Source organism: Spea bombifrons, chromosome 2, assembly GCF_027358695.1.
Source record: "Spea bombifrons isolate aSpeBom1 chromosome 2, aSpeBom1.2.pri, whole genome shotgun sequence".
In the NCBI taxonomy this organism is placed as follows: Eukaryota; Metazoa; Chordata; class Amphibia; order Anura; family Pelobatidae; genus Spea; species Spea bombifrons.
The window spans coordinates 3647258-3660801 of record NC_071088.1 but is presented as its reverse complement, the minus strand read 5'-3'; the positions used below and the strand labels follow the sequence as shown (position 1 = coordinate 3660801).

The window sequence follows — 13544 nt, the reverse complement described above, 5'->3', positions numbered from 1 at the left end:
CTAGGAATTATCAACTATACTGTGATAGTGGAAGTACCCGGTATGTCCGATACCCAGAAATTTTAGTATCGCATAAAAAATATTTAAAAAATTGCATCACTTTTTGAGTGCAAAGCCTAGAGGACTTTTTTTTTGGGGGGGGGAATACTACATAAAAATGTTATACGTACACACATTTGTTTTATGTACATTACGCTTCTTGAAACCGCAAGAAGAGAAATTGTAAAAAAAATTATTGAACAATATAGAAAAAAAAAGTACCCTTCAAAAAATGTAACAACTATTCTGAATTTAAATAATATATAAAAAGAAAAAAGAACACCGCGAGTCACAGGTTATACGCTAATTGGCACATTGCTTTATTTTGGAAAACAAACTGCAGAGAGGGCTTATTATTTTTTTTGATAAATTCATTCCATCACATTAAAGAGGACCAAGAATTGAACAAAACAAAAAAAAAAAAACTAAAAAAAAACAAATTGAAAACAAAAAAAAAATAAAAAAAAAAAAAGACGATTTTTCTTTTTTTTTTTTCTTTTTCTTTAAGTTCACCGGATAGTTTGTAACCCATAAGTTAACGGAACATTGCACACAGTGGAACAGAGAGAGAGAGAGAGAGAGGAAGAGAGAGAGAGTAGTAGAAGACCGCGGGAGCTGAATTAAAAACTCGAATACAGTGCAAGAGAATCTCCAAAATGAATTGGATTGGACCATACTGAAAAACTCGCCATTAACAACACCGAAAAAACACTTAGAAATGTTTAAGCCACACTGTTTTGACTGAAACTTTCCTGCCCTTTTTTCATGTTCTGCCACACAGAGAGAAATAAGAGGGGAGGAAGAGTGAGTCGGAGGGATCCACGTGAGGAGGACAGTCAAGAGAATAAGAGAGAGGGGAACCGGGTAGGTGGAACGATGGAGTCCAAGAGGAGAGCAACGGGAACATTTCGACGTCTTCAGGCATTTTCTTGGTTCTCCTTGGTTTCTTCACTTACGGCCTCGTCCTGTTGGGCACTTTCACTTGGTTTGGTTTGTTCTGCTTCATCTGGTGGAAAAAAAGACAGAATAAAAAAAAAATGTAATTAAAATCAGACTCGTGTTTATTAAGAAAGAGACGTTCCATGCGTTGAGAAGCTTAGAGAGTAGAGGGTGTCTGCCCTGTCTAGAAGAGAAACTAGTCAATCAGTGATACCGTTCCAAATCTAAAACTATTTAGAATAGAAATATAGAATTGGCCAGCAAATCGGCCCCATTCGGCCCCTGTCTGCTGTAAAGACTCAAACCTTAATCAGTCGTTGGTCTCGTCTTAGATTCAGGAGCCGTATGTCCATCCCATGCATGTTTAATACCCGCACTGTATTACCCTCTACCACCTCTGCTGGTAGGTTGTGCATTTATCTACCACCCTCTCAGATGTAAGGGATGATGCAGAAAGGAAACATTAATGATATTATACTTCTGGATTAGAATATTTGGGGTAAAATGGATTTTGTGTCCTTTTTTTGATGATAATGAATTCTCTAGCAAAGAGTGGAAACGTTACGCTGGCTCAAGACTGAATGGACGCGGTTTCTTCACCTAACGTTTATGCTTCAACACCAAAGAGCCAAAAAAGAACTTCTTACCCTCGGTGCCCCTTGTGGTCATATTTAGAATTACAGGTTAAAAAGGCAGGTTATCTATTGGAACATTCTAAGGACATTTTACCCTCCTGCCACGGCATATAAAGAATTCTGTTCCGGAATTCCGAATAAATGGTGGCTCAGTAAACAATAAAAGCCTACTGGACGAGGAAAGAGGAGGAAAGAAATCTGCGTTGTGAATGCGCCCTTCAACAGTTGAACAATACTGATTGGATTACAATACATCCTCTCCATACATTAATAGTATAAAAGCAGAACGAAACCCTAGAAAGCTTCTACTCTTAAAGAAAGCTCAAGAAAAGGGTCTGACTGCTACTTAAATGATAGCCCTCTGCGGGTAATTAGATGCGTTGGAGAGAAAGCATTCATTCGTAAGGCAGGTATAAAGAGATTGATATTTCGTTTATAAAGAAGAATTTCAGGTTCCGATCATACTGCTCCCCTTCAGAATAATTGCTAGCAAAGAAACCCTGTGGGTTCTGTAGACTCCAATAATGCACAGAAAACGGGAAGGTTAAAGCGGATGTCCCACCGGTTCTTTCTGCTATCATCATAAATATTGTGCTTTCTTTTTTGTAGTTTTTGCCCCATAATATAATGTTTTCAGGCAGCTGCCTATCAGCCATTTTCTCGTTCTGTTATTTGAGCCAGAATCTACTAAACACCCCAACTTCTTATCATACTGCCTGTGGGGAACAATAGAATGGCTCAGTCTTAATCACCCAGACAGACTCTCTGACTAATGAAAGTCTATGGAGGGACGGACTTCATCAGCATCGCCATAAAGCATCAGCTCAGTGCAGTGTTTGAGCCGGGAAAGTCACCCAAAATATCACATGACTGACAGCAACGGCGGCTCCAGGTCTGCAGATAAAGAGAGTTACTGTATACAGCGCTGGGGGTTATATTACCGTATACAGCGCTGGGGTTTATTACTGTATACAGTGCTGGGGGGTTATATTACTGTATACAGTGCTGGGGGTTATATTACTGTATACAGCGCTGGGGGTTATATTACCGTATACAGCGCTGGGGGGTTATATTACTGTATACAGCGCTGGGGGGTTATATTACCGTATACAGCGCTGGGGGGGTTATATTACTGTATACAGCGCTGGGGGTTATATTACTGTATACAGCGCTGGGGGTTATATTACTGTATACAGCGCTGGGGGTTATATTACTGTATACAGCGCTGGGGGGGTTATATTACTGTATACAGCGCTGGGGGTTATATTACTGTATACAGCGCTGGGGGGTTATATTACTGTATACAGCGCTGGGGGTTATATTACAGTATACAGCGCTGGGGGGTTATATTACTGTATACAGCGCTGGGGGTTATATTACTGTATACAGCGCTGGGGGTTATATTACTGTATACAGCGCTGGGGGTTATATTACTGTATACAGCGCTGGGGGTTATATTACTGTATACAGCGCGGGGGGTTACATTACTGTATACAGCGCTGGGGTTTATTACTGTATACAGCGCTGGGGGTTATATTACCGTATACAGCGCTGGGGTTATATTACTGTATACAGCGCTGGGGGGGTATATTACTGGATACAGTGCTGGGGGTTATATTACTGTATACAGCGCTGGGGGTTATATTACTGTATACAGCACTGGGGGTTATATTACTGTATACAGCGCTGGGGGTTATATTACTGTATACAGCGCTGGGGGTTATATTACTGTATACAGCACTGGGGGGTTATATTACTGTATACAGCACTGGGGGTTATATTACTGTATACAGCTCTGGGGGTTATATTACTGTATACAGTGCTGGGGGTTATATTACTGTATACAGCGCTGGGGGTTATATTACTGTATACAGCGCTGGGGGGTTATATTACTGTATACAGCGCTGGGGGTTATATTACCGTATACAGCGCTGGGGTTATATTACTGTATACAGCGCTGGGGGGGTATATTACTGGATACAGTGCTGGGGGTTATATTACTGTATACAGCGCTGGGGGTTATATTACTGTATACAGCACTGGGGGTTATATTACTGTATACAGCGCTGGGGGTTATATTACTGTATACAGCGCTGGGGGTTATATTACTGTATACAGCACTGGGGGGTTATATTACTGTATACAGCACTGGGGGTTATATTACTGTATACAGCTCTGGGGGTTATATTACTGTATACAGTGCTGGGGGTTATATTACTGTATACAGCACTGGGGGTTATATTACTGTATACAGCGCTGGGGGTTATATTACTGTATACAGCGCTGGGGGGTTATATTACTGTATACAGCACTGGGGGTTGTATTACTGTATACAGCGCTAGGGGTTATATTACTGTATACAGCGCTGGGGGGTTATATTACTGTATACCGCGCTGGGGGGTTATATTACTGTATACAGCGCTGGGGGTTATATTACTGTATACAGCGCTGGGGGGTTATATTACTGTATACAGCGCTGGGGGTTATATTACTGTATACAGCGCTAGGGGTTATATTACTGTATACAGCACTGGGGGTTATATTACTGTATACAGCACTGGGGGTTGTATTACTGTATACAGCGCTGGGGTTTAAGATCAGGGATTATTATTTTTTTTACTATACATTGCACATTTTATAATATATTCTATATTTCATGTAATAATATCTAGTGGTATCCACAGTGGCAGCAGCCATATCACCTTCTTGTCATTGGATTAGTTGGATTGAGATGATTAATCCTCCCTATTAAATTGCCTTATTTTTTGGGGGGGGCGGTTTGTCTCAAAACTTAGATCCTCAAAGTAACTGTGTGTTAGCGTTAGTATGCATACTTCCCCCCAGTCCTGGTTTTTAAGGGACAGTCCCAGAAAACAAACCGAAAGAGGCAGTTTTAAAAATTTGACAAAAAATGCTAAAAGCTGTAAAAACATCCAGAATAAAATGTTATCAACATTCACCGATTCTACCACATTTCTCACCCAATGTGCATTTTAACAGCGGCTAGAAAATGCCCTGTTTCTTGCAAAAACGCTGCGAGCAACCTGGTAGATGCGTTTAACCCTTCTTCTGCTAATAAATTGAGCTACCATTATGATAAATCGTAACTCGCACTATATAAACTTTAAATATATATATAAAATACGGCAAACGATTGTCTTATTTGTAGTCATAGCAACACAGTAACATAGTAACAAAGGAACAATAGGAATATAGTAACATAGTAACATAGTAATATCGGTTGAAAAAAGACTTAAGTCCATCAAGTTCAACCCTTCTTCTGATCCTTCCTGCTTTTCATCCAGAAAGAGGGGAAAAAACCCAATTTAGCAATTTTTTTCCAATTTTGGCACTTATTCGTTCGTCTTTCTGCTATAATAAAGGAGATCATTCCTTTCACTGTAACCCCATGGTGAGTAATACCCCGGGGGCTGTGAGTAAAAAAAGGGATATGACGGCATCAGAGACCCACATCTCAACCTGTCTAGACAACAGCTGCACGGTTGCCACCGCTGGTGAGGAGACCGGATTAAACATCTCCAGAGAGAGAAGAGAAAGCCGTATTCACTACCGCTGGCTTTCTTCTTGCTCCAGGGGAGCCGGGAGCCGTCATTCAACCACAGAACCATTTTCTACCCCCAGGAGGCGAGACAGAAATAACCCCTTTAGAGGAAAAAGCTCTGAATTTGTACCAAGAGAGAAGCCGCTTTATCTCAGCTTTCAAACACCTGCTGACATCTTCTTTCTCGTCTCCAAAAGGTCCATTCCCTAACGCAACAACTTTACCACTGAACGGCCAAACCCCTCCGAAAAAAATATTATTTCATCAATGAAATGTTTGCTGCATTCATAATTTTTTTTTAGGGAATGTCAATTGTCATGTGACATGGAAACAGTCACTGGTAGAATGTTGCCATGGAAACTAAAAACAAGTCTGTGGTTTTTAGGTGAATTAACCTTTAAAAGAAAGCAACAATTAGAGGGCCGGGCTGGACCGGTCATCTGGCAAACCAGGCAAATGTCCTGCGGGTCAGTGCCAGAGTCACTCATATAGCTGATGAGGCGTTCTAAAGGGTGGCAGCGGGATGGAAACAACCAAACCCATGTGCCCCTCTCTCCTCCCCTGATGCCCATCTCTTCTCCCCTGATACCCCTCTCTCTCCTGCTCTGATGCCCCACTTTCCTCCTCTGATGCCCCTCTCTCCTCCCCTGATGCCCACCTCCCTCCTCACCTGATACCCCTCTCTCTCCTGCTATGATGCCCCTCTGTCCTCCTCTGATGCCCATCTCTCCTCCCCTGATACCCCTCTCTCTCTCCTGCTCTGATGCCCCTCTTTCCTCCTCTGATGCCCCTCTCTCCTCCCCTGATACCCCTCTCTCTCCTCCCCTGATGCCTATCTCTCCCCTCCCCTGATACCCCCTCTCTCTCCTCCCCTGATGCCCCTCTTTTTTTGCTGGGTATGAGGGTATCGCAGGGTTCTACAGCCCTAAAAGCATCCTTGGTTGGCCCTACATAATGTATAATGTATATATGTTATAGTTAATGTATACTTAGAGTTATTAGTGAGATGGAAATACGCTCTCCTATAAACTTCCTCTTTGGTGAATAAACCCCAAAGTTTCTACATAATACGTTAGTATTTGGATGCACAGGGGGTGCTTCAATCTTTTATTACATATTAAATAGATGCCGGCTCCTATAATATCCTCCGGCCAGTCAGAGGCATTTAATGCTCAACAGTGACTTCCATTAGCTTTTTGTTCTCATTAATTTCCTTGAAGAAAGGCAAAAAAGGTAAAAAAAAAAGGAAGAAAGTCTGGATCGTTAAGACCTCTGTTAGATAATTAGGTGTCCTAAAACCGTACAACAATAGAGTAGAATGCAGAGAAAAAATTGCAGATCAGTGGGCAGAAATATATATATTATTTTAGAATTTTAAAATCTTCTTCCTGTTATGTCACTGATTGCGCTCCAGTGGTCCGTTGGCAGGTTTTGTTTTAAGAAACAGTCTAGTGGCCTAAATTGTATTTTTTTATTTTTTTAAATGCATGTAAGAGTCCATTTTTCATGCATTTTATAGTTACTGTGCGGGAAAACTCCTCCCCCTGGCTGTCACTACGGAAACCAGGAAGTGCACTCCCTGAGCCCTGCACATGCTCAGTAACGCTCCCATGGAAGTGAGGCTAGTAGCGGAATGCTGGCAATTCATCAGTGCTCAAATAGCATACATGTGATTGGCTGCTAATAGCCCCTTTAATTTTACTGGGGGTTGACTTGAATAGAAATGCTACTGAGCATGACCGGAAGTGTACATGAGTACACTTCCTGCTTTCAGTAGAGGCAGCAGGGGGGAGGAGGTAAAACAGACAGAAGTACGACTAAAGAGTGTCACAGCCCCTCTATTTTCATTATCTGCTATGCTAAAGATGAGTTGCCTAGCAACCACCAGGACGTCTATTGGAGGAGCTGGCTGTTTCTCCTGTCTGCTGGAACATGTGATCTGCCGCACCAATCTACCAGGGTTTTTTTGGCAGCAGAATATGGGGGTTGGGGGGGAGATTTTTGAGGAGAATATGGAGGAAGGTTTTCCATGTCTCCCCCATCTAAGACCCCCAGCATATTCATCACCAATTTCTACAAAGATTATTGGGGAGGGAGGATGCTGGCGGAAAGAAAGTCTCATGGGACTGAGATGTCAGAGATGGTGCCTTCAGCTTGTTACGTTATATCATATATCTGCTCTTATTACATTATTATTGATCAGTTAATAAATGGGCGCATTATTCCTATTTGCATCTCGAGTCCAGCTGTATTTTGTCCTATCATTACCTGCATCAGTGGGGTCGCTGGAGGGGCTACTGGGGCTAAACCCCCCAAATCCCGACTTCAAGATCGGACAGGAGTGATATTTAATACAAAGTAGTAATGCAGAGACATTTATCAGGTTATGGATTTTCAGGTTAATGATATACGGTAGATTTCTGCACCAAAAAACGATTGAGAAAAATTTTTTCATTTTGTTTCTGACAACGAATTTAATTTCCTGTCCTTTCATTTCGGACACAACACACGGGGGGGGGCTTGGTTTTGTAAATCGAAAGTAAGATTGTTGTCACTCACCCTCACATGCTCTTTCATCACACTCTTACAGTAAAAAAAATTATAGTGAATAAAAATCAGGCTCCCTCAAATATTTTTCCCCCATTGAGGTACACTCATGTAATAATGAGCCTTATATATCCGAGCTGAAATATTTTATAATAATATATTATTTATACTTCTTTATACCAAAAGACTTTTTTTATTATATTTGATGTGTGAACTTCTCTCTCACACTCTCTTTCTCCTTGTCTCCTTACTTTCTCCATGTCTGCCTAGCTCGGCTTCTTGTTCTTCACTTCTTCTTATGTCTCCCTGGCTTCTCCTTCTTTGTGTTCTCCGCCTCTTCATTCTTCTCTCTTGATCCGCTGCATTACCTTGGCCTCCTGAAGCACTTCAGCATCAGGTTGTAACCTCGGCACGCACCATGGGTTCAGCTTCTGCTCCTTTCCTCCAGTCGGGTGGAGAGGTCGTCCCCATGGTTTGCACCGATGTGCCACCATGATGCTGAAGTGCTCCAGGAGGACAGGGCAACAGAACAGATCACTGAAGAAGAGAGAAGAAGGCATGGGGAACACAAAGAAGGAGAAGAAGCTGAGGCTAAGCAGTGGAGCTGTGGAAAAGGAGACAGAGAACGGAGAGAGACATCGAGAGTGAGTGAGTGGTCATACCTGAGAAGTTCTTAAGTATCATTGCCCAGACATCTCCTCTTCTCCGCATGTGCAACCTGGAATCTCTGGGGCAAATTCAGAGATTTTTCAGATATAAAAACGATTATACAAAATATCGGAAGAAAGAAAAACTCTAAAGTCTAAATTCATTTTAAGGGTATTATTTTGCCCTTCTGAAACTGGGCACTCGCACACCTAACCTACCGTACACCGCCATATTTTTAGGGGTGCCACAAAATATATGAAGAATTGGACTATCTGCACCCCTGCCCATTTTTACCATTTTCTTTACATTAAAATGAAGTTCAGATTGTGTGTCACCCTTTTAATATCTACGCCCCTTAACCATCAAAGTACATTCAAGCCATGGTTTTCTATCTGCTCCGTATGCGTAGTAGGAGAAATAATCACAGAAATTGTGGGACAACAAAGAAAACCACGCCGGCACAGAATGAATGGCAGAGATACATTGTATCATTCTGCGTTGCATCAGGCTAACATCATTCATTGTCCCGTGGCTGCTCCGGGCAACGAGACTAATTGCTTCATTTCCTAAGTGACTTGATTTATTATTTTCCCAATAAAGTCAACATAAATACAAGCGAAAAGAAAAGGATTCCTCGCCGTAAAAAAAAAAAATATAACATTTTTGGAGAAAAAATACCGGTTCACCACATTCAGGGACGTAAAATTTTAAATTGATTGGAAACTGGAAAATTATATTTAGATTTAAATAATTCCTTATCTTTTTAGATTCCGGTTGCATGTAACAGCTACAGATCAACAATTTTTTTTTTTTTTTTTGAAGCCCGAGGTGCGTGCTTCTTGACATAATCCTAATTTACAGGATTTATTTATTTTCAATGACCCCATGCAAAAGACCCCCCCCCCCCCCGCCTCATCCCTCTTATTTAATGGGGAGAGGTCTAGGCAAATTTAAGGAATTTGGTAGATAATCTGATATCCTGGTTAAGAATTTACCTATCGGATGAGAATTTGAATTTCCGGTTTGCCGCTTACCGAACCTGCCAAGTTTGGTGCAATTTCCTGAAATACCGTATTGTCCAAGTTTTTATTATAATTTAATGTTACTGTAGCACGAGCATTCACTTTGACTTAGGAAACACATCTGAGTAAGCGCTGCAGAATAACATCCCGTAAACTGCGTTTGCAATGACCCTTTTGGGCAGCAATTCAATGTAATTAAAGGGACAGACTAATGCCCCATATTGCCCCAAAATGCATAGTAAAGTAACTAAATAAAATAAAAGACCCTCGCACTGCCCACTTTCTCATGTTCGTTTTGTCTGCTTGAAGTAGCCAATCGCTGGCAGGTAAGAACTCCCTTTTAAGTCAATGGAAGCACTTTCTGTGCATGTATGTGGGGAGGGGGGTCTCATGAGACCACTCAGAACTCTATCAGATGGAGCTGAGTGAGTATACACTCATGCGGACTACGGCATAGAAGATACAAACACCTTTTCTGCCTCCAGCCAGTGGCAGATTCTAGCAGACCAAAATTCCTATCATGCCCAGCAAGTAAACTTGCCGAGAGTGATAGGAATAATAGACTGGCAGGCCCTGCAGTAAGAGGTGTGTGATGCCTACTGTCTGTGCTGGGCTAAGACTTAAACTTCCTAGCTAAGGAGAAAAAAAACTGCACGGAACACAGGGAAATTAAATCACAAGAAATCAAATTACCGTCGACAGCCAGAAAGAAAAAAAAAAAGTGAAACTGTGGGGAAAATAAGTAAAAAATGCGTAACAAAGCACAAAAAAACGCAAGTTGGCAGAGTAAAGGGAACTATCGTACAGAGCCAAGTAAATTGTATGGAAAATAAGTAATCTCTGAAGAGCATGATTTGAAAATGAAATCGCATAGAATATTATACTTTAACAGCGGGGTTGGTAAAATAGATTAACCCTCTGTGATCTACCCTTTCACTCTAAAAACCACGGAAAACAATGTATTTCTGCTGCCATTTGTGTCGTGACATTTATGTCACCTGATGTCATATTTATGTCGAAACAGGAAGCATTGTTGTCATGTGCGTTATGACATCAGCAAGCAAGCAAAATCGGGACAAATATCTCTAAATTATACTAATCTCTGATTGTAAGGGAAATGCAATTGTTTTTTTTAGTGTAGTATGAACATTGAAATGGAAGTTGCTCTGCTTCAGTAGTCCCTCACGTTATGTGCTAGCAATTCATATGATGTCAGATGTCGCACGAACCTCAAGGGAGCACTGAAGCAGAGGTCTGGAGGAGCAGACTTTGCACTCCCATTACAGGACTGCCATGTTTAAAAGGAAAGAAAGGCAACGGGAGAAAGGTAAGAGATGGTGAGAAATGGGAGAGATTGTGAGAAAGGAGAGAGATAATGAGGAGTCGTAAAGATAAAGGGGAGAGGTAGTGAGAAAGAAGATATAATGACAAAGAAGAGAGATGGGGAAGGGAAGAGATTGAGAGAAAAAGTGAAAGAAGAGAGATAAAGAAAAAGCGTGAAACAATGAGAAAGGGGAAAGATCTTGAGAAAGAAGAGAGATGGGGAGACATGGAAGAGATACAAAGAAAAGGGGAGAGATAAAGAGAAAATGGAGGAAAAGAAAGATAGATAAAAGAGATAAAGAGAAGATGAAAAGATAATAGAAGAGAAGAGAGATCAAAGGGTAAAGGTGATGAGAGATCATGAGAAAGGGGAAATATAAAGAGAAAGAAGAGCGATAAAGAGTAAGGGGAGAGATGAGATAACCAAAAGGTAAGAGATAAAGAGAAAGAAGAGAGAAAGGGGAGAGAAGAGATGAAGATAAAAGTGGGAGGCTGAAGAGAAAGGGATAAAGAGAAAGAGGAGGAGAGATCATAAGAAACTGGAGGGGAAATAAAGAGAAAGAAGAGAGATAAAGAAAAGGACAGATAATGAGAAAGGGGCGGTCAAAGAGAAAAGTGAGCGATAACAAGAAAGAGGATAAAGAGGAAGGGGAGAGATGGGAAAGGAGAATATATAAAAGAAATGGGAGATATAGAAAGGGTAGAGATAGCAAGAAAGGGGAAATGAAGGGGAGAGATAACAAGACAGGAGAGAAATTCTAAGAAAGGGAGAGATGGGGGAACGATGGAAAGATTATTCGAGGAGAGAGTGTGTGTTTTTAAAGTGTTTGTATGTTAGTGCAAGAGTGTTTTAATCTGATTCTACTAAAAACCTCTCGGTGTGAGTTCCGCTTTAAGTACCAAGGGCCGAGTAACAGGAACGGGAGTAATTTATCACTTATCACTATTGGCAGAGCGCTGGCTGCTGATTAATTAACTACGAGTCACTCAGTAACCACACAAGGACCTCAGCCATAATTCAAGCATGGAGATGGCTCGGTTTAATCAAATAATGACTTAACATGGCAGTAAAATAGTTAATCTAATCACAATTATGGAGATTGATTGGCGATTGCCGCTATTAAGAACATTGCGTTAATTACTTTCAGGATGAGGATAATTGTCTTGGCTTCTTTTGCATATCAGGTTTAATTAACGTGTAACACAACTTGGAGGTCTTCCTACCAACAGACAATCAGGAGACACTAAAATGTACAAAGTTTGTTAACAAACACAATTTTCAGGGACAAGCACCCCTAGGCACAGTATAAAAAAAATGTAGGAGGAGCAACTGCATATAATAGGCGGGAAATAGCTGAAGATCAGTCGAAACAGAAGGTGGTTGGGTGAGATAGGTGGGGCAACAATTAAACCCGCCCCTGAGGTACCACTACAGACGGTGTACTCTATAGGCATTGGTAGTGTACGGAGGGTATGCCATAAAATATCTTAAACATTTAAAAGATAAAAGGTTATCAAAAATAATAATAATAATAATAATATTTGGGGGGGGTGATTACAATTGGAATTTATTCATACAAGATCAATGTGTTTTGTAGACGTTATGACAAAGAATATCACAATACTTGATATGACAGAGATAAACCAATACAGTTGGATGTCAGGAGCGGTGGAGAATAGAGAGGGAGCCTGAAAAGAATTCCCACAGATAAGGTGGAGGATACCGGATGGCTCTTTGAGCTGGGACTTCTCTTGAAGGAAATTTCGATGGAGAATCGGAAAATATAAGGGAAAGGAAGAATGTCTGGAGCTCTGATTGTGTTGGGTTCCATTGGTTTTTGGTAGCGCTGGAAAAGTCTTGAGGAACAATAGGAGAGTCAATGGGGGAAACGACGGTCACATAGAGGGGTAATTACTTATAAGGCCAAAATTGAAAGGGGGGGGCAAATTTGTAATAGTCTAAATATTCAGTTTCGGTTTTGATCAAACAAGAAGCTGACGAGGACCGATGGGTGAGGAAGATGACCGTGGTGGTGACATTTTTTTCGTACAATGAGATTAAGACACTTCAGTGAGAAGAAGGTTGCAGTAGTCAAGATGGGAGATGACGAGGGAGTGAATTAAGGGTTTTGATGCATCTTGGGTGGATTTGGCTAATGTTCCTTACGTGGAGGCGGCAGGACCTGGTGAGGGAGTGAAAATGAGGAGTGAAAACGTGACATTTTTGACACACATTACACTACGTTATATATATATATATCCTTGCGATATCCATCTATTTTTATTTCAGGAGCTCCTCTCTAAATTACAGAAAATAACCAGCTGCTTGATTCTAAATTCAAGATGGATTCTCCCAGAAAGCAGCTTTTATTGAATATATTCATAACGTATTTTTTAAAAAAAAATAATATTCAATAAAAGTTAAATCAAAAAAGCATTCAGTAAGTGGATCCTGTTCTGAATTAAAAGCCAAAGCTTACAATGCATTCTGGGAACCGACAAAATGAATGATTGGTCATTTTAATTATTAGAATCAAATTATTTTTATATGAAATACAAAAAGGCTTCAAATGAAAAAAAAAAGATATTTACATTCATTGCAAATATTTCTTTCTATAAATATTTAATCCCCTCCCCCCCAAAAAAAACAATTGCCCAAAATCAGGGCAACTGTGTTGGGGGTGTGACTAGAGCTGGAAAGGGGCTAAAAGTGGGTGGGTCAGCCATAAAGGGGGCAGGAGGAGGGGCGTGGCCTTGCGGCACCCAGGTTCAGACCATCGCGTTGTGGCTACAAAGTAGATCTATACTGGCGCAGAACCGAGATCCAGT

General features: G+C 41.0%; 1 protein-coding gene across 2 annotated transcripts in view; it reads right to left on the bottom strand.

The window, feature by feature from the left end:
• Positions 1-335: 335 nt before the first annotated feature.
• GAP43 (growth associated protein 43) overlaps positions 336-13544 on the bottom strand; it is a 29605-nt gene continuing 16396 nt past the window's right edge. Inside the window, exon 3 of one of the 2 annotated variants that reach the window (XM_053455431.1) lies at positions 336-1045. In XM_053455431.1, coding sequence (XP_053311406.1) covers positions 957-1045 — 89 coding nt within the window. In that variant the 3' untranslated portion in view covers positions 336-956. Of the gene's footprint in view, positions 1046-11727; positions 12899-13544 lie in introns of those variants that run through there. The other variant, XM_053455432.1, reaches the window with a different exon arrangement.